The sequence below is a fragment of the Natator depressus genome, chromosome 1, assembly GCF_965152275.1.
Source record: "Natator depressus isolate rNatDep1 chromosome 1, rNatDep2.hap1, whole genome shotgun sequence".
NCBI classification, from domain to species: domain Eukaryota; kingdom Metazoa; phylum Chordata; order Testudines; family Cheloniidae; genus Natator; species Natator depressus.
The window spans coordinates 263,059,229-263,083,539 of record NC_134234.1 but is presented as its reverse complement, the minus strand read 5'-3'; the positions used below and the strand labels follow the sequence as shown (position 1 = coordinate 263,083,539).

The 24,311-nt window shown below is 40.4% G+C and overlaps 1 protein-coding gene across 6 annotated transcripts in view; it reads right to left on the bottom strand.

Annotated features, from left to right (window-relative positions):
- ANKS1B (ankyrin repeat and sterile alpha motif domain containing 1B) overlaps window positions 1-24,311 on the bottom strand; it is a 749,199-nt gene that overhangs the window by 607,679 nt on the left and 117,209 nt on the right. For all 6 annotated transcript variants that reach the window (XM_074941837.1, XM_074941834.1, XM_074941833.1 and 3 more), the window contains exons 4-6: window positions 14,241-14,537; window positions 8,090-8,165; window positions 6,449-6,550 (exon numbers count right to left, since the gene is read on the bottom strand). In XM_074941837.1, the coding sequence (XP_074797938.1) occupies window positions 6,449-6,550; window positions 8,090-8,165; window positions 14,241-14,537 (475 nt within the window). The remainder of the gene's footprint in view (window positions 1-6,448; window positions 6,551-8,089; window positions 8,166-14,240; window positions 14,538-24,311) is intronic.

Sequence of the window (24,311 nt, the reverse complement as noted above, 5' to 3'; positions counted from 1 at the left end):
GGAAGGAGAGCCAAAGCCATGGTGTGCAAACCATGAATGGGGGCATTGGCCTGGAGCTAATCCCCAGAGTAACGAGGAGGAGGAACAAGTCCAGCAGTGAGGCTGTTCAGATAGATGGCTAAACAGTGTCTAAATACTAGCATATAGAAATGTTGCTCCTGCATGGAGGAATGTGGCTCGGGTAAAAATACAGGCAAATACACTGCCTGGTTTAAATGAAACTGAGAAACCTGCTTGGATACAAACTTTGGGTATGGCTGGTGCGTAACCTTGTCCCTGGAGAACTGCATATTAAGGAGGCCCCACTATCAGGGCCTGCAACTCACACACGCTCTTGGCAGAGGTAATGGCTATCAAGAATTCAATTTTCTGAGACAGGAGGGGCAGCGGGCAGGAAGGGCTCCAATGGGCTCCAATGGAGGCCCCATTAGACCTGTTAACACAGTGTTCAGATCCCACAAGGGGACCAGCTCTTGGATTGGAGGATGTAGACAGAGAACTTCTTTCAGAAATCTCATCACCATGGTGTTGGAGAAAACCAACTTTCCTTGCATAGGAGGATGAAACGTAAATATCGCTGCCAAGTTAACTCTCCGAGAACTGTGTGCCAAGCTTGATTCCTGCAGATGTAGCAGGTACTCCAAGATGTTCTGGATGGAAGCCCCCACCAGATGGATCCCACAAGCCAAGGACCACATGGAAAACCTTATCCACTTTGCCAAGTAGGCGATTCTAGTGGAAGTCTTCCTACTGTTAAGTACGACCTGTTGGATAGCAGCTATGCCATTCCTCCTCATTCAGCCATTCACATCCACGCCGTAAGGTGCAGGGAGCTGCTTGCTGGATGTTGGGTGTGGCCGCGGCCCTGTGTGAGGAGATTGGGAAGGAGAGGAATTGGCTTGTGAAGTTGAACCACCAGAGCAAGAAGGTCCAAGAACTAGTGCTGCCTTGGCCACACCTGGGCAATGACCTGTGGAAGGATCAGGACAGGAGGGACAAGTACAGCAGAGTCGACTACCAGCTGCAGTGGAAAGCATTGGAGAGGGAGCCCAGGCTGAGCCCCTCCCGAGAGCAGAATTGGTGACACTTGCTTTTTTTCCCTCATCACAAAGAGATCGATCATGAGGATGTCCCATATTGTGAACATCATCTGAAGGACCTCTATCTTCAGGGACCACTTGTGGCTAGGGGAGAAAACCCTGCTCAGATGATCCACAAGACAATTCTAGACCCCTGGCAAGTGGACAGCTATCAGGGTGATGTCCTCTTTGATGCAGACCTGCCACAGCGTGATCGCCTCCAGGCAGAGTGATCTGGAGTGAGCTCCCCCTTGTTTGTTCACATCGTACACCACGGTGGTATTGTCCATAAGTATGCAAACCACTGAATGCCTGATGTGGTCCCAAGGGACATGACACACTTTGAGGATGGTCTGAAGCTTCAGCACATTGATGTGAAGTGAGGCCTCCTGTGCCGACCACAGACCCTGCATACTCAATGAGTCCAGATGTGTTCCCCAACCCAGACGGGATGCATTGGTAACCACCCTTGGTCAGAGAGGAACAAGTGAAGGGTACACCTTGGCACACATTGCAGGGGGACTCCCACCAGTACAAGGACTGATTGATGGAGAAAGGCAAACCAACTTGTCCAGAGAATGCAGGGCCGGGTGAGCCACATCTGAAGAGGGTGATGGTGCAACGTGGTGAGTTGGACCATCTGGATGCAAGCAGGCTCAATAGGCTCAGTAGGCTCAGACACACATGGACTGTTGTAGACAGTTGTGAGTGCAAACTGAGCACAGCTGTCAAATCACCTGGAAGCAGTTGGTCAGCAGGAACACCCTCGACTTCTCAGAATCTAACAGGGCCCCAGTGAAATCTATTTGCTGAGTGGGGGCAAAGGTCAATTTCACGGTATTTAGAATGAGTCCCAAATGGTCAAGTAAGAGTAGCATGGTGTCAACATGAGTGAGAACCTCCTCTCTGGAGCCACCCTTCAGCAACAAGTTGTTGAGGTAGGGGAAGAAATAGATTCCCTTCCTCCTGAGATATACCGTGACTACCGCCATACATTTGGTGAAGACTCGGGTGGGAGCAGAAGAGAGGCCAAATGGGAGAACTGTGTACTGAAAGTGGCAATCTCCTATGATGAAGTGAAGATACTTCATATGGCTCAGCACAATCATCACATGGAAGTATGCATTTTGAAGGTCCAGAGCAGCAAACCAGTCATTCTTAGTCAAAGCAGGGAGGACAGCTGACAGAGTGACCATGCGGAACCTCACATATTTGATTAATTTGTTAAGTCTGTGGAGGTCAAGAATGGCCCTCATCCCACTCTTGGATGTTGGTATCAGGAAATACCAGGAATAGAACCCACGACACCAGTGTTCTCACGGAACCTCCTCCATCACTCCCAATGCTAGCAGAGAGTTGACCTGCTCAAGAGCAGTGTCTCATGAGAGGGATCACAGAAGAGGGACGGGGAGGGGATGTGGAGAGAAACTGGATGGCATAGCCCAATCTGACAGTGTCATAGCCCAGGACCCAACTGTCCAAAATAATCGAGACCCAGGCATTGTAAAAGCAGGCCAGCCTGTCCCCAAAGGAACAGGGAGATGACAAGGGAGGAAGAACAACTGGAATAGTGGCCTAGACCAGCGGTTCTCAACCGGAGGTCCGTAGCCCCCTCGGGGGCCATGAGCCATTTCAGGGAGTACCCGAGCCCCAGTCCTGTGGGGCTATAGCCAGGAGCGTGGAGCCCCAACCCCGCCCCAACCCCATGGGTCAGAAGTCCTGAGCCCCAGCACTCCGCGGAGCTACAGCCAGGAGCCCCAAGCCCTGTCAATTCCCCAGAAGGCTAAAGTCAAGAGTCTGGAGCCCCAAGCCCTGGTGCCCCACAGGGCTAAAACTGGGAGCGCAGAGCCCCGGCAGACTGCAGGGCTAAAGCCCTGAGCCCCGGTACTCCGCAGAAGCCCCGAGCTGCTCTAGCCCACAGTGCTAAAGCCGGGAACCCTAAGCCCCAAGCCCGCCCCACCTCACTGGGCTAAAGCAGGAGCCCTCCCACCTCATGGGTCGGATGCCTCGGGCCCTCCAACCCCATGGGGCACAAGCCTCGAGTCCCTGCACCCCACGGGGCTAACCCTGGCAGCCCGGAGTCCCAAGCCCTGGCACCCTGCGGGACAGAAGCTCCAAGCCCTGATACCCTGTGAAGCAAAAGTCCTGAGTTCCCAGTCCCTCATGGCTGAAGCCCTGAGCCCCGCCCCTGAATCCGGTGGCTGAATCCTGGAGCCCTGAGCCCCGCCTCCTGCCACATGGAGCAGAAGCCCCAAGCCCTCCACCCCACAGGGCTCAAGCCCTGACCTCCCCACTCTGGAGGCTGAAGCCTGGAATGGCGAGGATGGGACCAAAAGGCAGAGTAGGTCCTCGGTGGCCTGATACGCTGATGTCACTGACACTGTCAGCACCAGCATCATTCCCGTTGGTACTGGTCTCAACGGATGCCCAGAGGCCAGAATCGGAATCAACGGTATGGGGTGTTTTCCCTCCCTGCTCTGTAGTGAGGGAGGTTCAGAGGCACCTTTGCCATCCCACATGCCGGAGATGCCCCATGCCAGCCCATGCTCTTCTTATGGGAGGCAGAAGAGTTTCCATGGGACCTGTAGTGCTCCCGATTGGTCCAACTCAACATCTTCTTTGTTGCGACAACGAAGAACAACTCCTGTGCCTTTTTGGAGAGGCCCCTGCCCTGGAACAGGAAGCAGCAGCACTTTCTGAACCAGAGGGCAATTTATAGCCCGAAACTGCGTCAGGCCTCAAGGCCAGTTCAAGCAGGTGCTGTTTAATGTGAAGGTCCCATGCCACCTAAGTCCTCTTCTTGAATGATCTACATTTTTCTTTCCATTTTTTGTTGAAATTTCAAATTCTGACCATCTCTAATTAGCAGCAAATTCTGTAATTGTGCTGATGACAGTGATATTATACTTTTTTTAAGATACCATCTGGGCAGGATTCTTGTTCTTGGATCTTAGTTCCTTAGAATGAGACTGATGGAACTCCTTCAATTACTTAAGTTTTTGACCCTAGAGAAGATGGCTGTAGACAGGGGCAAGGAGTTGTATGGGACCATGGTGCCCGGGCTCCAGCAATATTTAGGGCCCGGGGTCCTAGCTCCAGCAATGTTTGGGGCCGGGTCTCTCCCCCGGTCCTGTCTGTCACCCCCATGCACCTCCCCCAAGTGTCCCCCGGTCCCCACTTGCTGTCCCCACGCACCTCCCCAGGGCCCGGAGCGTCTCTGTCTCTCCCCTGCAACTCCATTCTGCCTCCCGGCATCAACTGCCACCGCAGGGTCCTAGTGCTCCCCATCCTGAGTCTGCCCTTCCCACTCAGACCCTTTCATTTTCCAGCGGGACCCTCTACCAGCACAGGGCCCCCCCCACCCACAGTCACTGCTCCTGCCCCATGCTGGACAAGGGGAAGCCCCACCCCCCACCCCCAGTGAGGCTACAGTGAGGAGCAGCAGCAGTGCTTTTATCTGTAGAACAAAAAAAGTTAATTATTATTAAGGGTTTTTTTATACAGCACTTTTATCCAAAGCGCTTTACAATAGTTAACTAACGGTACAAACAACATTTGGAAAGATCATTAAGTGGTCCGCCAAGACCCTCAGCAATTTTCAAGTGGTCCACAGAAAAAAAAGTTTAAGAGCCACTGCTCTAATTGATCAGCAACGTAACAAGAAAACAACGTTAACTGGGACTACTTTAAGTGAGGAGTTACTGTATATTGGCTTACAAGACAGGTGGAGGGGGGCGGGACTCGGACCTGTTCTGGGCACCACCAAAAATTATACAAACCTGCCGCCCCTGGCTGTAGAAAGGTGGAACATGAGCCTGACCCTGCAACTGAATGTTATAGACTGTCATTTGCCAAGTATAAATATTGACCTTTGAATGTTCCATTCATTTCTTGATTGTAATTGGCAAAGCAGTTCCCTGTTTGAGAATTCATTTCTGCATTGCTCCAACTGTGTTACTGAAGATCAGTATATTCTTTTCATATTTACCCATATATGCTCAATTCAGTATGGTTGCATATATATTTTGTTAAGTGGTTGCCTCAAGCACTTCAGCCTAGGCTTTAGCATCCCAGTGCATAACTTTGTAACATCCACTCCTGTGGTTTTTCTCTGTCACTTTGGTGTCAAACCTGGTGCCTGTCTCAGCTCTTTAGAACCATATTATTGTAACCTCAGCTCCATGCAGTAACCAGTTCTCTTCGAAGTGCTCCTGAACTATGAAACCTTGTCTTACTTGGTACATCAGCCCCTGAATAAGGGCATTCCAGTGTCTCTCATGTCTTTTGGTGCATCAATGCATGCTCTGAATTCTAAACATCAAAAAGAATGTAATCCATTTTAATGCTTTTTTGCTGCTGTGCCATCCAATCTGTTCTTGCAAGTATGTCTTCAAAGGAGCAAAGAAGGCTGCTCAGAGGTTTCAAATTTTCTGTGTGAAACAACTATGCCCATAATGGCAGCTATGTTCATTGCTTTGCCTGCCTTAGGGTCAACAGTGATGTTCAAGGATGCCAAATTTGCCTGCAGATTTCACCCTGTGTATTGAGGAAATGTGAGGAGCACCTTCAGACCCTCCTTATGCACCCCATTGAGACTCCTCAGTGTCCAGCACAAAGCCAGCCAGGAATCGTGTGAAGCGCAAACTCTTAGAGATAAAGCTTGAGTTGGTGACAACTGCTGATTGCCCTGACTCAATGCTGGCATTGCATACACTGGCATGGGCCTGGCTCGCCTCTGGTAAGCCAGTGGAGTATCTTTCAATCAGTTTTGCTACTAATGTACTGACCAACCAGTTCTACAGTACTTAAAAGTAATAAATTCTAATGAAATTGGTAGAGACAAGGTGGGTCAGTTAATATCTTTTATTGGACCAACTTCTGTGGTGAAAAATACATGCTTTCAAGCTCCATAGAGCTCTTCTTCAGGTCAGTGGGGCTCTAAAGCTTGTCTCTTTCACCAACAGAAGTTGGTCCGATAAAAGATATTAGCCCACCTTGTCTCTGTTGCATCCTGGGACCAACATGGCTACAACACTGCAAACAATGAAACTGAAGTGAGATATTACCAAAAGTTAATTTTACAAATAGTAATGTAATATTAAGTGCAAATGACATAACAAATAAGTGTGTCTTATATTTTGTTATCAGAGGGAGAAAAGGGTGAAATTTTAAACATGGTACAACAAAAGCTAACCACTGAACTTTGTATGAGATCTACTTTCCAAACATTAATCATGGACTGCAGTCTTTTTAATTCACAAGAAAATCATGAAGTAACACAAGAATAGAATAGTATACATTTTAATTTACCCGTAACTTTATTCTAATTTATCTCTCATTTGATTAGTATACAATTTAATATGACTTACCTTGAAGTAGCGTAGCAATTTGTAGTGACTGCTGAGATGGATGTTCTTTAAGGATATCTAAAACAGTTCTACCTAAATTGTCCTTTATGTTGGCATCAATTCCTGAAATAAAAAAAACTATAATGTACTGTGGAAAGAGAAAAATGTAACTCAAAATGTCTCACTTTATAAATGTAGTACATCAAGGTTTGCAAAATGGCTACTAACACCTGTCTCTCCCTGTGTAGGAGAATCTCTCCCTGAGAAGGGAGAATCAAGCTGTGCTGGATAGGCAGAGAGACAAGCAATGAGGAGATGATGCAGGAGGAATGACAGAATTAATATGAAACCACTGCATGCTGTGGCCAGAGTAATTGTTGCCAAGTAGTGAGAGGCAGAAGGAGAGTTTGGTTGTAGTACATCGGGCAACCGAGAAACTAGTTTACACTCCTCCCTCCCGCCCCCCACACACAAATGAAATACCCAAAAACTTTGTTAATGCAAAGTTAAGGTTTCCCAGTGGTGCCTTGTACTCTTCCAGAATGTGGAGAGTTACTAAATTTAAACCTCTGAAAGCCAGGACACAAAGAGTTAAGGTATATAAGGTTATGTTGTATATACCTTATCTCTGATCTCTTTGAATGATGCCCCAACACATCAACAACAAACATACTAGCATTCTACCCTTACAGAAACTACAAAACACTTTGGGTACCAAGCACATGAGTACTAGAACAAAGTCAAACACATTCTCTTTGCTAAGGCAAAACCTGTGTTTAGGTGGCATAGCAAAATAGAGCTACCTATACCTGGGCTATATTCAAACAGTGAGCCCATTCCACAGAAACCCCCCAGATTTCAGATTGTCAGAGGCTCCTGTGGATGGAGAGGGATGGGGGACTTGTTGCTGATGTCCTTTATTTTTTGTGTGCTGAACCCATACATTTTTGGCTCTCTTTCTGTGTGTACAGCACAACAGATATTTTGGTCTCAAACTTGCCTCTAGTTTGATATAAACTGAGTCACATAAACATTGAGTCCTTAAGTGGAGATGTTACTTTTATTCCTTTTTGTCTGTAGTATTTGCTTAATCTAAAATAAAGTTAATTTACAAAAAGAAAAGGAGTACTTGTGGCACTTTAGAGACTAACCAATTTATTTGAGCATAAGCTTTCGTGAGCTACAGCTCACTTCATCGGATGCATACTGTGGAAACTGCAGAAGACATTATATACACAGAGACCATGAAACAATACATGTATTGTTTCATGGTCTCTGTGTATATACAATACAATACAAGTATTCAATACTTAGGGTCTGTCTTGTATGTGGAAGCCAGATAAAATGGTAACTTCCTGGCCCTGGAGCAGGAGGGCTGGCTCACGGCATGAGTAGGCTGTACTGTAGGCACCAGTGTACAGCTAGAAACTTTCCAAGCCTCGGTGGTCTACTCCATGTTCTCTGGAAGCTGATGAGCCCCTAATATGCAAAGTTGACATCACCAAAAAGTCTCAACATAGATACAATCTCTACCTGCAGTCAAGGAGGAACTATACCCAAGCATCTAGGCTAACACAGAAGATCAAAAAGAAAGCACTTTTTGAAATCAGAAATATGAAGGACACTTGATAGTCTAGAAATCACATGAGAAATGTGGTATACCTGTTTCTAGCAAAATGCGTACTACATCCACCTTTCCAAATAAGGCTGCTTCATGAAGTGCACTCCCCTTTTCTGTCTGGAATAGAACAATACTGATGCATTAAAAACACTAAAGTACCAAGGAATCTTTTCAAAAAGTAATATATTTAGACAAAGAACATTTACTTTTTGCTCTCTTAACTATATTAAAAGACTGTTGTCTGGGCAAGAATAATTACCAATAATATTTATTAAAAACCATTCATATAGGGCTGCAACATACAGAAGCAGAGAAAGTTCTATGATAAAGGTCACTTAATAACCATATAAAAACAAGATACAGTAAATAAACATGGCCCTGATTCTGCAGTTGTTAGGCAAAATTCCTAGTGAAATCACTGGGAGTTTTGCCTAAGTAAAAATTGCAGCTCTGACAACAAAACTTAGGGTAAGTAAATAAATCTATCTTAGGGTTTCATACTGGTACCCATCACAAAAGTATATGGGTGCCTTCCATACAAAATCAATAGTAATAGTGAAATCCCTAGTGGACCCCAGGGAATCTCTGGCTCTTCTCCATTTTCAAGGTAAAAATTCTACTTGGGGAAAGATTTGTTTGTGTGTTCGTTTTAAATCTGTTGTTGTTGTTTCGTTTTTACTTTTCTTGAGGGGTATATTTGAGTAGAAGGGGGTATTAGTGTTGTGAGTGTCTCTCTTGCTATGGTGGAAAGACTTTCAATGAAAAAATACTTTTATTCTGTGCATTAAACTACTGATTTTTGTTATTCCTGACTATAAGAATGTACCAGTCTTATGACACAAACCATATTCCTTTCAGGTGCAACACAGCATGAAACTTAATAATGAGAGTTACACAGATTTGCAATAGCAAGAAACTTAGTTCCACATAAAATGGCAAAAACTGGAAATATCTCTTGCTACAGCATTATTTTGAAATAAAACAGAATTTTTTAAAGTGTCAAATGTGAAGACCTTTTTCATTTACAGCTGATAATGCAAATATAATAGCACACTTTTATTCTCGATGTTATAGCAAGTAAAGTCAAGACTTACAGTCAACTTTCTCTGTCTTATTCCCTGCAGGCTTTTATATCCTTTTGGAGTATATGTTACCCTCAAATCTGGAGTGAATCCACTGATTTCAGTTTTTCATGCAGTAAATACAGAGGCCCTAATCAAGATTGAGATGCCATTGTACTAGGTATATAGTAGAAGACAGTCCCTGCTCCAAGTAGCTAATAGCTAAACAGAGAGAATACATAACAGGTGGAAAACAACTCAGGAGGGAGGGAAAAGAAAACTTTTATAACTTTTATTGGAACACCACGATACAAAGATCAGCTAGGTGTTCAATTTGCAGGCTCACTTGCAAGCTGCAAGATTTTTTATTAGTTAGTTTTTTAATTAGGGCTGTCAATTAATTGCAGTTAACTCACATGATTAAGTCTTAAAAATTAATCACAATTAAAAAAATTAATTGTGATTAATTGCACTTATAACAATAGAATACCAACTGAAATCTATTAAATATTTTTGGATGTTTTTCTACATTTTCAATATTGATTTCAATTACAACACAGAATACAAAGTACACAATGCTCACTTTATATAATTATTTTTAATTACAAATATATGCACTGTAAAATGATTTAAAAATAGTATTTTTCAGTTCACCTCATACAAGTACTGAAATGCAATCTCTTTATAGTGAAAGTGTAACTTACAAATGTAGGGTTTTGGGTTTTTTTTGGTTACATAACTGCACTCAAAACCAAAACAGTGTAAAACTTTAGAGCCTACAAGTCCACTAGTCCTATTTCTTACTCTGCCAATCGCTAAGACAAACAAGTTTGTTTACATTGATGGGAGATACTGCTGTCTGCTTCTTATTTACCATGTCACCTGAAAGTGAGAACAGGCATTCACATGGCACTTCTGTAGCTGGCGCTGCAAGATATTTACATGCCAGATATGCTAAACATTCATATGCCACTTCCATGCTTCAGCCACCATTCCAGAGGACGTGCTTCCATGCCGACGATGCTCGTTAAAAAAAAAGTGTCAATTAAATTTGTGACTGTACTCTTTGGGGGAAGAATTTGTATGTCTCTTGCTCTGTTTTACCCACATTCTGCAGATATTTCATGTTATAGCAGTCTCAGATGATGACCCAGCACATTCATTTTAAGAACACGTTCACAGCAGATTTGACAAAATGCAAAGAAGGTACCAATGTGATATTTCTAAAAATAGCTGCAGCACTCGACCCAAGGTTTAAGAATCTGAAATGCTATCCAAAATCTGAGAGGGACGAGGTGTGGAGCATGCTTATGGAAATCTTAAAAGAGCAACACTCTAAAGCGGAAATTACAGAACCCGAACCACCAAAAAAGAAAATCAACCTTCTGCTGGTGGCATCTGACTCAGATGATGAAAATGAACATGTGTCAGTATGCACTGCTTTGGATCATTATCAAGCAGGATGGAAGCATGTCCTCTGGAATGGTGTTTGAAGCATGAAGGGACATATGAATCTTTAGTGCATCTGGCACATAAATATCTTGCAACGCTGGCTACAACAGTGACATGCAAATGCCTGTTCTCACTTTCAGGTGACATTGTAAACAAGAAGCAGGCAGCATTATCTCCTGCAAATTGTAACCAACCTTGTTTGTCTGAGTGATTGGCTGACCAAGAAGTAGGACTGAGTGGACTTGTAGCCTCTAAAGTTTTACATCGTTTTATTTTTGAATGCAGGTTTTTTTGTACATTTGTAAGTTCAACTTTCATGATAAAGAGATTGCACTACAGTACTTGTATGAGGTGAATTGAAAAATACAATGTTTTTGTTTTTTACAGTGCATATATTTGTAATCAAAAATAAATATAAAGTGAGCATTGTTCATTTTGTATTCTGTGTTGTAATTGAAATTAATATATTTGAAAATGTAGTAAACATGCAAAAATATTTAAAATAAATGGTATTCTATTGTTAACAGCGTGATTAATCAGGATACATTTTTTTCATCGCATGACTAATCGCGATTAATTTTTTTAATCGCTTGACAGCCCTAGTTTTAATATATAAGTAAAGAAGAGATTTTAATGAATCTCTACTAGACAACGTGCCCAGTCCTTATCATTAGGCAGTTCATAATGGATGTGGTTTGGAGAAGATGATTTACAGTACAAGGCGGTAGCTTTGCAAGTTGATTCAGGGAGTGTGTTCCACATACAAGTGGCAGCAAGAAGGCTAGGGCATAGGTGTTTGTGGGAGAAATGGACTGACAGGCAATGGAGGTTGCCGTCATTAATGAAACAGAGTGGGAAGGTGAAAACAGGGTAAGATAAAAGATTGGATAAACAGAGGTAGCTAAGTTGTGAAGGGTGTTCACAGCTATGCATGGAACGCATTCTACTGTGCAATGTCATTTAAGACTAAGGGCCCAAAGTCTATCACTCACCAAAACCTGTGTATTTTTAATATGTTTCAATTAAAATGAAAACTTCAAAGCATAAACAGTTGAAGCAGATTTGTATTGCCCACTTCTAAATAATTTCAGACTGAAGGACATTGGAAAGACCTGGGAAATGAATAAAATGTGTGATTAATTCAATCCAAAATTAAATGTTGTCTATTATTAGCCGAAATATTTACTAAGATTAAAAGTGGTCAGGGAGTGCAGAAGAGATTAATAAAATGGCTAAAGTAAACCTTCCATTTACACAAATAAATGTTTACAAACACAAAGGAGATTGCAGATACTTCTATAATTGTGTCTCTACATTCTGAGAGTTCTTTAGTGCTGATAAAGCTGAATTTGTTTAAAGAGTATGAACATGTACAATTTAATTTACCACACGGGGTTACATTTTTTATATTTTGTCTCCCAATTAGTGATGCAGAGCAATTTAATGAATACTAAAACAGCTGAGTTCAGTTTTAAGTAACAGACTTATGTTGTACGCTCTGTTCAGTTTAATGAACTGATAGTAATTATCAACAAAAAAGTATTCAGAGGTTACAGAAGTAATAAGTTAAGAATATAGACAGAGCCAACTTGGCAATGTACCAAGATGCAGAATGAAGGGAATTTATTGACAGTGAAGATGGATATTGCTGGGAAAATAAATAAATTCTTCACTATGGAGAGAAGAGCAAACATAGCAGAAACAGAAATTGATCCAGCACATAAAATGGAAAGTGAAACAAACTAAGGGTAGCTTCAAAACTGGTTAAGAAAAATTAGAGCACCTGAAAATAAAGGCAATTGTAGGATTCTAACATAGATGGCAAACAGAATTACATTAAAAAGTTGTGAATATGTTTCATAACTCACTAAAAACAGGTTATTGTATAAAGGCTAGCAAGAAACTAAAGTAAAATCTATATTTAAAAGAGGATCAGTGTCAAAACTAAGAAACTAAAGTCTTTTAAACACTGTCTGTCATCAGTGTTTCTAGTAGGACATCATGTAGAACACTCCAACAGCTGCAAACTGCTCAAAAACAGCACTGATTTAAAATGAGGTCACATTTAAGAAATTTCATTAACGTTTTTGAGAATCAGCAACAATAAGAGTCAAGGGGTGAAGTAGGCATAGACTGAAGAATGTTTTCAATGAAGTATTTTATACATTATAACTAGATATTTATATGAAAGTTAATAAGTATTATACTGATGATGAAACTGTATAAAATTGACTTAGGAGAATTCAAAACAGTGGTGAAATTATACCAGTTATATAACAAGGGCATATCCCATATCTTGTAGAGATATTGGATAAAAATTCATCCCTGACGTAACTCTATTGATTTATATGGCTCTACAACATGGATGATTTTCAGAGCAAAAATCTATTTCTTATGCAAACCAGCATTAATGCAGTTTCAGTCTATTTCTTCCCCATTCATTTTCTGGAGATGCAAAAAGAGATATATGATCAGGAATACTTTTTGGGGGGATGTGTTCCTCCTTTCTCTAGCTTTCTTACTTTCAAATAGTGTAACTAAAAAGGATAATCCTAGCAGCCAGCAAGCAATTTTATATTTGAAGTAAAAACATTATTTATACTCCAGACATAGTCCAGCCATACAAAACAAGAGAAATCACATATATTATGTAAGACAGGGTCAAACACTACATTTCTACTCATACTCTTTAACTTAGAAGCCAGATCATTTCCCCACATTGAAGAGTGGATATACATGGTTTATTGCTACAGTATTGTATTATTATGCCTCCCTATAATTTTTTATTTAAAACCGGCACCCTATTAAATATGGAATTGTATGCTGCTGAAAATAATTATGTTGAGTCAGAAGTTTCAGGAATCTATTGCAGTACAATTTTGGTGCAGTGAATATTGATTTGTACTAGGCTTATGTAATAAGACCAAAAAAATCAGAAAATTGAACTCCTGAGCATCCATATCTTTGTCTTTAGAGCTGGATAGACCATTGGAAACTGAAGCTATGTGGCTCTAACCACTCCTACAAAACAAAACAGCTTCCAAGGCAAACTTCACTTAACTGGTGGAGATAGAAACACGTGACAACCAAAGCGGTCTAGTGAGGCAGGCAAACCAGTGGATGCAGTTGAACTTGCCAACAGCTCTCTTCTTAAGTTGTGTTTTGGCATTCTTATATATTCTTCAAGTCTATGTGTGTTGAATAAACTGATTATCTGTATATCTAAAGCGAAATTTCAGGTAAACTTATTTTCCAGCTTCCATACTCTGTTTAGCACAGAGGACCATAGCCTCAATAGATATAAATCAGCATAGTGTCTTTGAGGCCAAGGGAGGTATAGCAATTTACACCAGCTGAGGATGGGGCTATGCCAATTTACATCAGATGAAGATCTGGCCCAAACTATACAATTAATCTCATAGGCCCTGGTTCAGGGAAGCATTTAAGCACATGCTTAACTTTAAAACAATGGGATTTAAGCAAGGGCCACTTTCTTGAATCAGGGCTATAGTATCCAGTTAAGTACACGCCATAGATTGTAAATATTAGTCTATTTTATACATCACCTTGCAGAATTTCATGATTTCTTTTAAAAATGCCACATACATGTATTTTAAAACAGAAAAATGACTGGGAGCTTCATTTATATATAAAGACTGGCAGAAAATAGGACACTAACTTGGCAGCTGACATCCATTCCAGCCTCTAGTAGCACCTGTACAACAGCTTTGTGGCCATTACGTGCAGCAAGATGCAAAGGTGTGTGTTTCCTAGTATTGCAGCTCATCAGGTTTGGATATGCACTGATGATCATCTTCACTACCTGCAGACGCCCATATAGTGCTGCCAGATCCAAAGGAGTTTCTAATTTATTGTTTCTTATTGTAGGGTCTGTTAGTTCTTCCAGTAAAACAGCAGCTACTTCTGAATGTCCATATTGAGCTGCACAGTGCAAAGCCGTTTCATTTTCATTGTTCTGTTAAAAAAGAAAATCTTAAGAAGTTCATGTTCAATAACACAGAATGCTAACTCTGCCTTTACTAACCCATTGTAAATAAAAGCTTTGAAATACGATGCAATTTAAACACTGGGAAACAAATCTACCGAAGTGTTACTAATTTAGTAAGAATGTCTCTAACCAAGCCTGGTGACCCTCCAGCAATTCAGCTTTGCCCACACTGGTCGCAGCCATCTTCTTTACCATACTGCTAGTGGAAGAAATTTCAGTGCCTGTTGCCCCTGACCATCTGGCAAGACCTGTTACCTCTCTCTTGACCCAGCTTCCTCTGAAATTACGGTTCAAGATCTTTTGCTCAGAAATGCTCTAACAGCACCCAACTTAATAGTCTGCCCTGCCACAACGGGTCATTTGAAATAAAAGCAAAGTTTGTTAAGATAGTAGAGAAATACAGAGAAAACTTGGAAAATGAAAATTGTTTAAATAACATTTTAATCATTTAGCATCTAACTATAAATATTGCTGCTAAAGACAACTATAAACCTTTGTGGCAAGATCTTTGTGTGATAATCAGAGTCCAGACACCTCCAGGGGAGAACAGGGGGTTTGAACCCAAAAGAATAAGCCACTGAATCAACTGATTCTATATAATGTTAAAAGAAAAGGAGTACTTGTGGCACCTTAGAGACTAACCAATTTATTTGAGCATGAGCTTTCGTGAGCTACAGCTGTAGCTCACGAAAGCTCATGCTCAAATAAATTGGTTAGTCTCTAAGGTGCCACAAGTACTCCTTTTCTTTTTGCGAATACAGACTAACACGGCTGTTACTCTGAAACCTATATAATGTTATTGTGCTATAAAAATATGTGGAGTAAGATCTTTCACGAAAACACTTAATGTTATAAACTTAATGGTTATTATGAGATATGTATACAGACTGTGGTTATGATTTATGTAGTTGTGTTTACAGAAAACCATTCTCATGATCTGTACTACAGCTTCACTGCCACCTCACAGCGGGATGGAGGGCAGTTAGGCAGGGAGGGGCAGCCTTCTCAACCAGAGGAGACTAGCTCCAAGCCCCTAGCATTGTACCATCCAAGAAAAGACAAATGATGGGCCATTAGAGTTAATGGAAAGTCATTGAGACAACTGGGAATTCTCCCCAATCTGAATAACCATGAGTCATCATGCCGGGGGGGGGGGGGGTGGGGAGGAGAGAGAAGCCTTTCAAAAAGGAGAATAGAAACTGAAGCTTTCATCCAGAAACTGTCTGTGAAACACTGGATCCCCCCTACAGTTAGGGGGTAGGTTGGCAAAATGTGCAAAGCCAATAGGTAACTTGTATTAGAAAAGGAATTTTATCTAATATAGAATTGTAAGGCCTGAGGCTGCGTCTTTATGCTTATTTACTGTGCAACTTGTATATGTTAGCTCTCCCTTACTATTTCATCTTTGAAAATGTGGTTTGTCCATTAAATAAAGCTTTTGTTTATTTTTACCCCAAGCAGGTATCTGGTGTGCAAGCTAGGTGAAGCATGCATGCTAAAGTGAACTGATAACTGGGGGACTCATCTTCCATAACCAGTTTGGTTCAAACACCTCCTTGGGTCCACATCCTAACCAATATAGAGAGTAAGCAATATCTTCTTTGACTGCACTCTTCCTGTCTTGCAGACTAACTGCAATGGTTGAGATTTTTGAGATCCTTTGTATGCTCTAATGACTCCCAGTGCATCTTTGATGATACAAGTCTCAGTTAAGAAAAGCTCTGTAAACAGTTTGTCCCCAATACCATACCCCAAACCACAAGTACAAGTCATTCATACAGGCCTAAATTTTCAAAACGTTGTGAACAAAACTGCACTAAAATAAACAGGCAATTGAAGCCTAATTTTCATGCACACTTACAGCAATTATGTATGCACATCAGATAATTACAATAAAATAGGCAATTATGGTACATTGTGCATGCAATTCCCTTATCTGCATATGCAATGGAAGTAGTTTCACATAGAAATTAGATGTGTAGCTGCATCCACATTTTGTATGGATAATATTTAAAATGTGGGCCCTAGAAATTTTATAAAGGTTCAGAAGTTTAATATAAAATTATAAATCAGATATAGCTACCCATCAAATATACAATTGAATTTTTAATCTGAAGGGTTATAACTTTTTTAGCCATTCATGGATGATATATAAAAGCATCTGGAATCTCATGTCAATATATTGATATATTTCTCTGAAAACAATTCAATTCCATTTTCATTAAATCATCTGCAGTTCACACATCCCTAATGATCTGGCTATTTATATTTTCCTAAGGATGATTCAAACAAAATGTGTTTAGCTGCAAACATATAGGTATCTAAAGATACCAATTAGTCCAAAATCCTAATACGGTAGGATGGGATGAAAATTAACTCCTTTTGTATAATGAATACCTGACCTGAATTGTTATATGAGAACATATTTAAAGAAAAATAGATATTAAAACACTATTTTTAAATAAGAGCTTTTGTAAACCACAGTTCTCTGAAAAATATTGTTCTACATTTTTTGCATAAACCCGCATATGCCCACTGGCATAAGTAAAACTATACTTGGATTAAAGATAAGATAAACTGATTTTGAAATTAAAAAAATAGGCATTGCTGAACTAGAAATAGATCCAATTTGGAAAAGACCTGATATTAATTAAACAATATATATCTGCTGATAGAACAGGCAATGTATATCCTGTGTTATACCTTTAATTAACCTTAATAATACAAAATAACCTCACACCCCTCCAAAAAAAATATCAATGGATGGAATTATTCGTGAACGAGAGACAGAATAACTGATTTTTAAAGAGAGAGTTCCAATCTATTTGGGAACCCTGTACAATATTTATCTAACTAATTTGACAGACTGTCAGTATTCCCCTGAAATACTTTATCCTGTAAGTATGTAGTGATACTAGTGAGGAACATTAAGTGGGTTCCTACAGTCAGAATACTCTGAATGTAGGAGGGGTGGGAGAGGTTCTCCAGAGACAGAAGACAGGATTTGTATAGAGTAGTTCCGCCCAACTTGTCTTGGAGATAAGATCTGAGCTGAACTTAATGTATTTTTGTTCATTTCTGTGTTAATAAAATCAACTCCCATGAAGGAAGGAGTTTGGACTCTGCATAAGGTGTAGACTGTATTTGAAAACATACTGGCAACGGCATGCTCATCACCAAGAATTGAATCATCCCACCAGATCTGTGCATTGAAGAAAAAGGGCGGGGGTGATCAGCCATCTCCACAGCACTGTTTCCCTGCCCTTTGGATGCCACAGAATGGACTCTGCAAGGTGATATTGGGGAGGGTGTAGAGAATGGATTGGCTGGAAGAGAAACAGGAGGCAGGTCAGAGGGAAGGGGGATACAATTACCGTTTCCAGCCCTATGGAGTTCAGGTGGAAAAAATAATACAGCCTGGGTCTGTATTATATTTTCCACTGAGCCCCCTCCTGAGGATCCTGAGAACAGCCTTGCCAGGGTGTGGTTGAAGAAGGGGAGTGCGGGGGAGTAGGGTGGGAACCCAGGAACTAGAGCCAGTGAAGAGGCACTGGGTATCCACACAAACAGCCCTGACCTTCTATGACACATGCCAAACTGTTGAGATCCACCAGGCAGGGTAGACAAACCTTGCTCTGCACTGAAATGATGGGAAGGAACTTTGCAAGGGGATCCTTACAAAATTCCTGCCCCAGAGACCCCTCATGTTTATTTTTACCATAGGAATGAATTAACTTGACCTATGGAAAGTAAAAATCTAACATGGCTATGACCCACTGAGGCACGGTGACAACAAGGACTTAGAGACATCAAAAGCATGAGTTGGTACACATACTAGACAGATAAATGGGTGATCCTAAATGGACCACATTCACCTCCTGCCATATAACAGGTTGACAGTGCTTGCTTGAAGCACTCCACCCTGTTATCAAGTGTTGATCCTGCTGGAAAAAGTTAAGCAGGTTCTCCTGAGTCACTCAGGCAAAGAGCTTGTTACTCTATTTGGTTATAATGGAGTTGGGAGTGTCTTTCTAGAAAGGGGTAATGGCTGGTTAATCCTGTAGTAGGAACCCTAAGGGCAGCTATGACTGGAGAGAACTCTTGAGCTGGATGTTAATTTCTTTGTTAAAGCCATGCCCTAGGAAGGGATTTGTTTTTGATTCTTTTGGTGTGCAGACTTTGTTTTAGAGTAAGTTTGGAAAGACACCTGCCCTTCTTCTTTCCTTGCTTCAGGAATGGACTAGTAAACTAAGGAAGACCAGTGAAAGGGCCATGTACAGCCCAAATATTTCCAATCAAACAGCTCGCTCCATCCAAAAACAAACAGAAATCAGAACTCACCCCATGCCCAATACAGTCAAGTATTTTTTTAAATTAAAAATCCAGAGTATTTTAAGACAGACTAAAGACCCAATCTTCTCCCCACTCCTCTAATAATCCTCATTCACCGAACTATTCCAGCCTAGAGCAAATGTAGAGTTGTGAAAGTAGGACCTTGAGAGCTTGCTTATTTGAGCTCTCTAATATGAGGTCTGCATTTTTCCAGAGATTTGTGTGCTTCTTTCAGTTTGTTAATTTAGGGGCTTCCATAGCTGTTTGAACTTTCTGCTATCTTGCCTTGTCGAGGAATTGGGTTCCGTGACCTACTAAGGCCTGGTCTGCCCAGAAAACTACAAATATTTTATGACAAATTGTTGGATCATATTAAAGAAGTTCTGTATTAAAATCACAAATGAGTTTGATTCCCCATAGTTTAAATTCCAGGGTATTACTAATTAAGAGGTCTCTTGGGTTTTGGTACTGTTTCTCTCCCTCTATGTGTGAAACTTGCAAGCTGCTAATTGTGTTAGTACATTCTAAGACAGAGTCTGTTCTCAAAGCAATTCACAGAGACTCAAAGCAATACTCTAACAACAGAAACAGCACCCAGAGACTCCTCGCCCTTTTGTTGTATTAACAATTGTGATTAAAATAGAGATAGAGGATGTATGTGGATGGATGCTTGGTGTGGATAATAACTGAATGATCAGGGAGGTGCCAGCCTAAGAATCCAGTGTCCATCGGCTGAAGAAGGCGTCAAGTGGAAATAACCAGAGGACCCCCGGAGGGCAGACTGGAATCCACCCAACAGCCTCAAGAATGGGAGAACCAAAGAACAAGATAACATCTAGCAGCACGGAGCCGTCAGGAATGTGCCATCTGCTGATTGATTCAGCAACAGCATGATGAAGCAATTCCCACAGACTGGCCTAGGAAGAAATTCCTATAAAAAGAGACTCTAAAAAGTGAGAACTTTGGGGTCTGATTCTGCAAACCAACTTCCAGGAGCATCAGATGAGCATCTGACAAGGCCCTGCTCCCTCCTCATGTCCAGGCCACCCGGCCAGTGGCTTGGCATGAGCAACTCTAAGGCTGGTAACTATGATAACAACTTTGCAGAACCTGTGTGTGTGTGTGTGTGTATGAATGAATGACTGTGTGAATAAATATGAGATTGAATGGAATGTTATAGCTGTAATTAACTGCTTACTATGATTCTTTCTGTATTCACAATAAATGTGGTATTTTGCCTTTTTCCCTTTAATAAGATCCTGTTGGTTTTTATTTTATTGGTACAACAAAATCAACCACTGGGTGATTTAAATACAGGGATGAGATTAATGTTAACCTTCAATTAAGAAAATGTCTGCATTTCCATAACTGTTTTCTGCTCTTGGATGCATATATGCGGCTTCCATTATCTTATCATAGTTTTCTGGAGAACATAAACTGGGTGGGGGTGGGGGATGGAAAAGGGATGATTTGGGCTATCTAGAGATCATGAGAGAATAGTGAAAGGTTGTTCTCACATAAACTAGCCTTGGACAGTTCCCAGCAAGAAAACCTAAGTCCAGTGGTTAGCCAGATCAGAAGATCAAACAAACCAGCACAAGGACATTTAAGAGAACTAAGTATCTGTAGACTAAGTATGTTTGCAACAGAAATGTAGTAAAATTCCAGAATTATCTACCAGATGCTACAAATGCCAGTTGCAAGAAAATAAATATGTTTAAATAATCGTTTAATTAAGAGCTGAGGACCATTTACTCTTCTTGTTGCGAGATATTATGTTTCTCTTCATTTCTCTCCTTTAGGGAAGCAGCTATTGCCTATTAAGGTACTGAGCTTTTTTAATCAATGACACTCAGATCTCTCCCCATTTTTTTTCTTGTAAGTGCAGTTCAAGTTGCTTTATGCATACCCTGAATGCTTGGGAGGAGACAACCCACATCCTCATTTAAAAATGGAGGGTGGGGGGAAGAATAGATTTTTTTTTATTAAATACAGAATCCAAAAAAGACATTTTCTTAGCCTATTTTGGGCTTGATCCTTGCACCCACTGAAGTCACTGAAGTGACATCAATAAGAACATGTAATACCTATACCTCATTCTGATGATTCAGGGGCCCCAATAAATGTATCAAAAGTTAATTATTAACATGTTATTACAGCAATAAGGACATCCAGCACTCCTTTCCTCATCTTATAGCAGATTTTTGAACAGGTACTAGAGGCACTACAGAAATATAAAACAAGATTACTTTTGTAATGAAAAATACAATCTGATGCACTGAAGCATGCTGCTCTAAATTAAATGCATAAAGTTCTGGAAAAGTCTGTGCCAGATGCTGAGAAAAGGGCAGAGACAGTTAACAGACTGTAGAGAGGAAAATTCCTAGAAACATCATCAGTGTCCATGTCATTTCTCTAAATGTGTTAATGTTCATATTTTGTCAATAAATGTAGAAAGATCACAATTTGAACCAGGTAGTCATCCTCCATATCTTTCATTTTTTATACCTGATTATGTTTTCAAGTTTTTCTTGCACTACTCACATTTACATATTGAGCCATCTGGTGGCTATCCTTTGGTGCATGTTAACTTTTAAAAACATATATTATGGCTTCTTAATATACATACATATTTTGATGAGAAATTATAATTGCCACAAGAAATGTTTGAATAGATGGAACTATATTTATGAAAGTATTAGCCTGAACATATACTGACAATTATATATTTTATAGTACCTATAGTTTTAAATGATATATGATGCATTAATTTATTAATGAATCCAGATCTCTCATTCGTCAATCAATCTACAGCCAAATTATAGTTTAAACATTTTCAGCATTCCACATCAGTTTGGTTTAAACATTTTTCCATTTTGCAAATCAACCCTCTTACATTTTGTAACTCAATCTACATACCTTTCACATTAGCTAAAATATATCTATGTAAATAATGCCTTCACTAATCTTAATCATATATTATTTGCCCTACAGTTATTGATCTATGTTTATTCTGGAGAGTTGTCAGTCTACATTTCCCTCTCCCATGATTGTCATGCAATTATTGGCCTCCTTACTGGTTATAAGACACAGTTTTACATAACTGGAACAGTAGGGGGCATTCAGAGCTTAAAATGCTGAATATGTTTCTATGACATTAGCAGATTATATTTTAAATCTGTAGCAAATATTTCTGCTTACTTACAATACCATATATGAAATCTATTAATTGATATGTTTTGTGCATGTAATACTATTATGTAGGACATGCTGCTCTCATTTGCTGTACATCTTTGATTCTTGCTCTGTTCTTTAATATTGTTTTCTTTTCAGAAACATTTATTTTACATAACATTGCAATAACCTATGTGACAAGTAAGGGTATGTTACAAAATTAATATATACAATTTTTAATCATGCCCAAAATTATCCCTTTCTGCAGAAAAACCCAGAGAAGAGAAAATAGTAATGCAAGCCATACAAAAAACTGACTTTGCATGGGTGGGTGAGAAATGTGATGGCCAAGAAGTGGCAGAGAGCATGGCTATAAAACAAGGAAGAGTCTGAGGATGTGTGGGAAATTATATATTCAACTCCACAGATCTTGAGGCTTTTATGTGGAATACCATGCTCTCTGTGCTTCACTCAGACCCTTACCTTTCTGACAGCATAGCCAGGCCAGTTGCCTTGCCACACTGCCATTGGCTATCTACCTGTGACTGTGCCTTACTTCTCCCTCCAAGGGAAGAAGAAGCTGCATGGAAGACTTAATGCTGCATGGAACATTAAATAATATGGCAATTTGCCATATAAATCCATAGACTCATGGATATTTGAGTTGGAAAAGATCTATAGTATGTAGTTATCAAGTCTAATCCACTGCCAGTGAGGGCTTGTTCCCTACAGTATATTATCTAGTGCTCCTTTCAATCAGTTTTAAAACCTGTCAAACTATAATGCTTCCACTTCTTTCCTTGGGGGCTGTTAACAGATCAATCTTACCATGATTTTTTTTTCTTATTTTCACCTGATTACTTCTAATTACATCCCTTTGTACCACATTAAAAATGTGTCTCTCTCCTTGTTACTCCCATCAAGAATTTTTAAACAGATATCAACAGATATGTATTCCACTCGGTATTTTGTTTTTCAAAATCTTATTTTTTCTCCACAAGCCTAAGTATTCTTATTTTGTTACTACCTTCCATTTGCAGCAGAATTATATTTAATCTCATTTCATATGTTTGAGCATTAGTTTGTGAGGCCTAATAACTATTTGAATCCCACTTACCTATAAATTAGTTGTATGTGATTTGGATTTGTATGTGATCATGGATTCCTATGATGGTTAGGTGTAGACAAAATAATGAACAACTGAATTACGGGATTTTTTGAACTCTCTAGGCCCCCCATTCCCCTCCAGTTTGACTCCTCTCAATCTGAAAGAAAAGTTGTTAGCCTACTCTTGCTATTGGTGAGTGTCTGCTGCAATAAATGTTCCTTAGGGAGGGCCTTTGTGATGGCACAGGCTAAACACACACACAAAAATAATCAGCTAAATGGGTTTAAAATTCATTTCTCTGTAGTCAACAGCAGAAACCATGGGTTCCATATAGCAGCATACCACAAACCCTCGGGGAGGGCAAGCCAGGACGCCTAAAATTAATCTGAGCAGAGGGCACAGGGAAAGGGGAGGGACACAGAATAGGAAGACTGAGTTTCCATTCCCATTCCATCCTGAAAGAGATGGAAGCACAGCTCTAAGCACTCTGACTGATGTGAGAAAATGCTGGTAGTGCTTAGTAAAGGTATAGAGATAATGCCCAGTTGCTCCTTTGCACAGCTCATCAACTATCATTTCTCCTCTTTCTGTGCAGGAGATGGCAACAACCCAAGTGGAATGGGCCCAAATTCTGATCTGGCACAGGGTCTCAGCTGCTGCACAGGCTTCTTGAAAACTGGATCTGATCCAGCTGGCTGTGAAATAGCTTTTCACCCTCTCTCCCTCTTTAGACAGCTAGTAAAAGATCAGTCAGTCCACACTATGGAAGTATTCATTCCTGGTTAAGTAAAACTTAAGGGTGCTTTTCAAATCTTAGTTGTGCCACATTTTATCTTTGCCTGGAGGCAGAGTCAGAAATTTGGGAAGGAAATGTCAAATAAAAGGGGAGAAAACTGAGGGAAGAAAACTGGAGTAAGCCTTAACTAATACCTTATCCCTGTGAAAAGTTAACTATGGTGGATGGCAAGATAAGGCCACAGTTTCCACAACCTTCATAGCTGAAGTTGTTTCTAATTAGATTGTAAGATTTTTTTCATCTGGAGTGTGTCTTCTTAGTGTCTAGCAAAATCCTGATCAGGGTCCAGAGGCACTATAGTAATTCACATAATATGTTTATTTCAATGGCA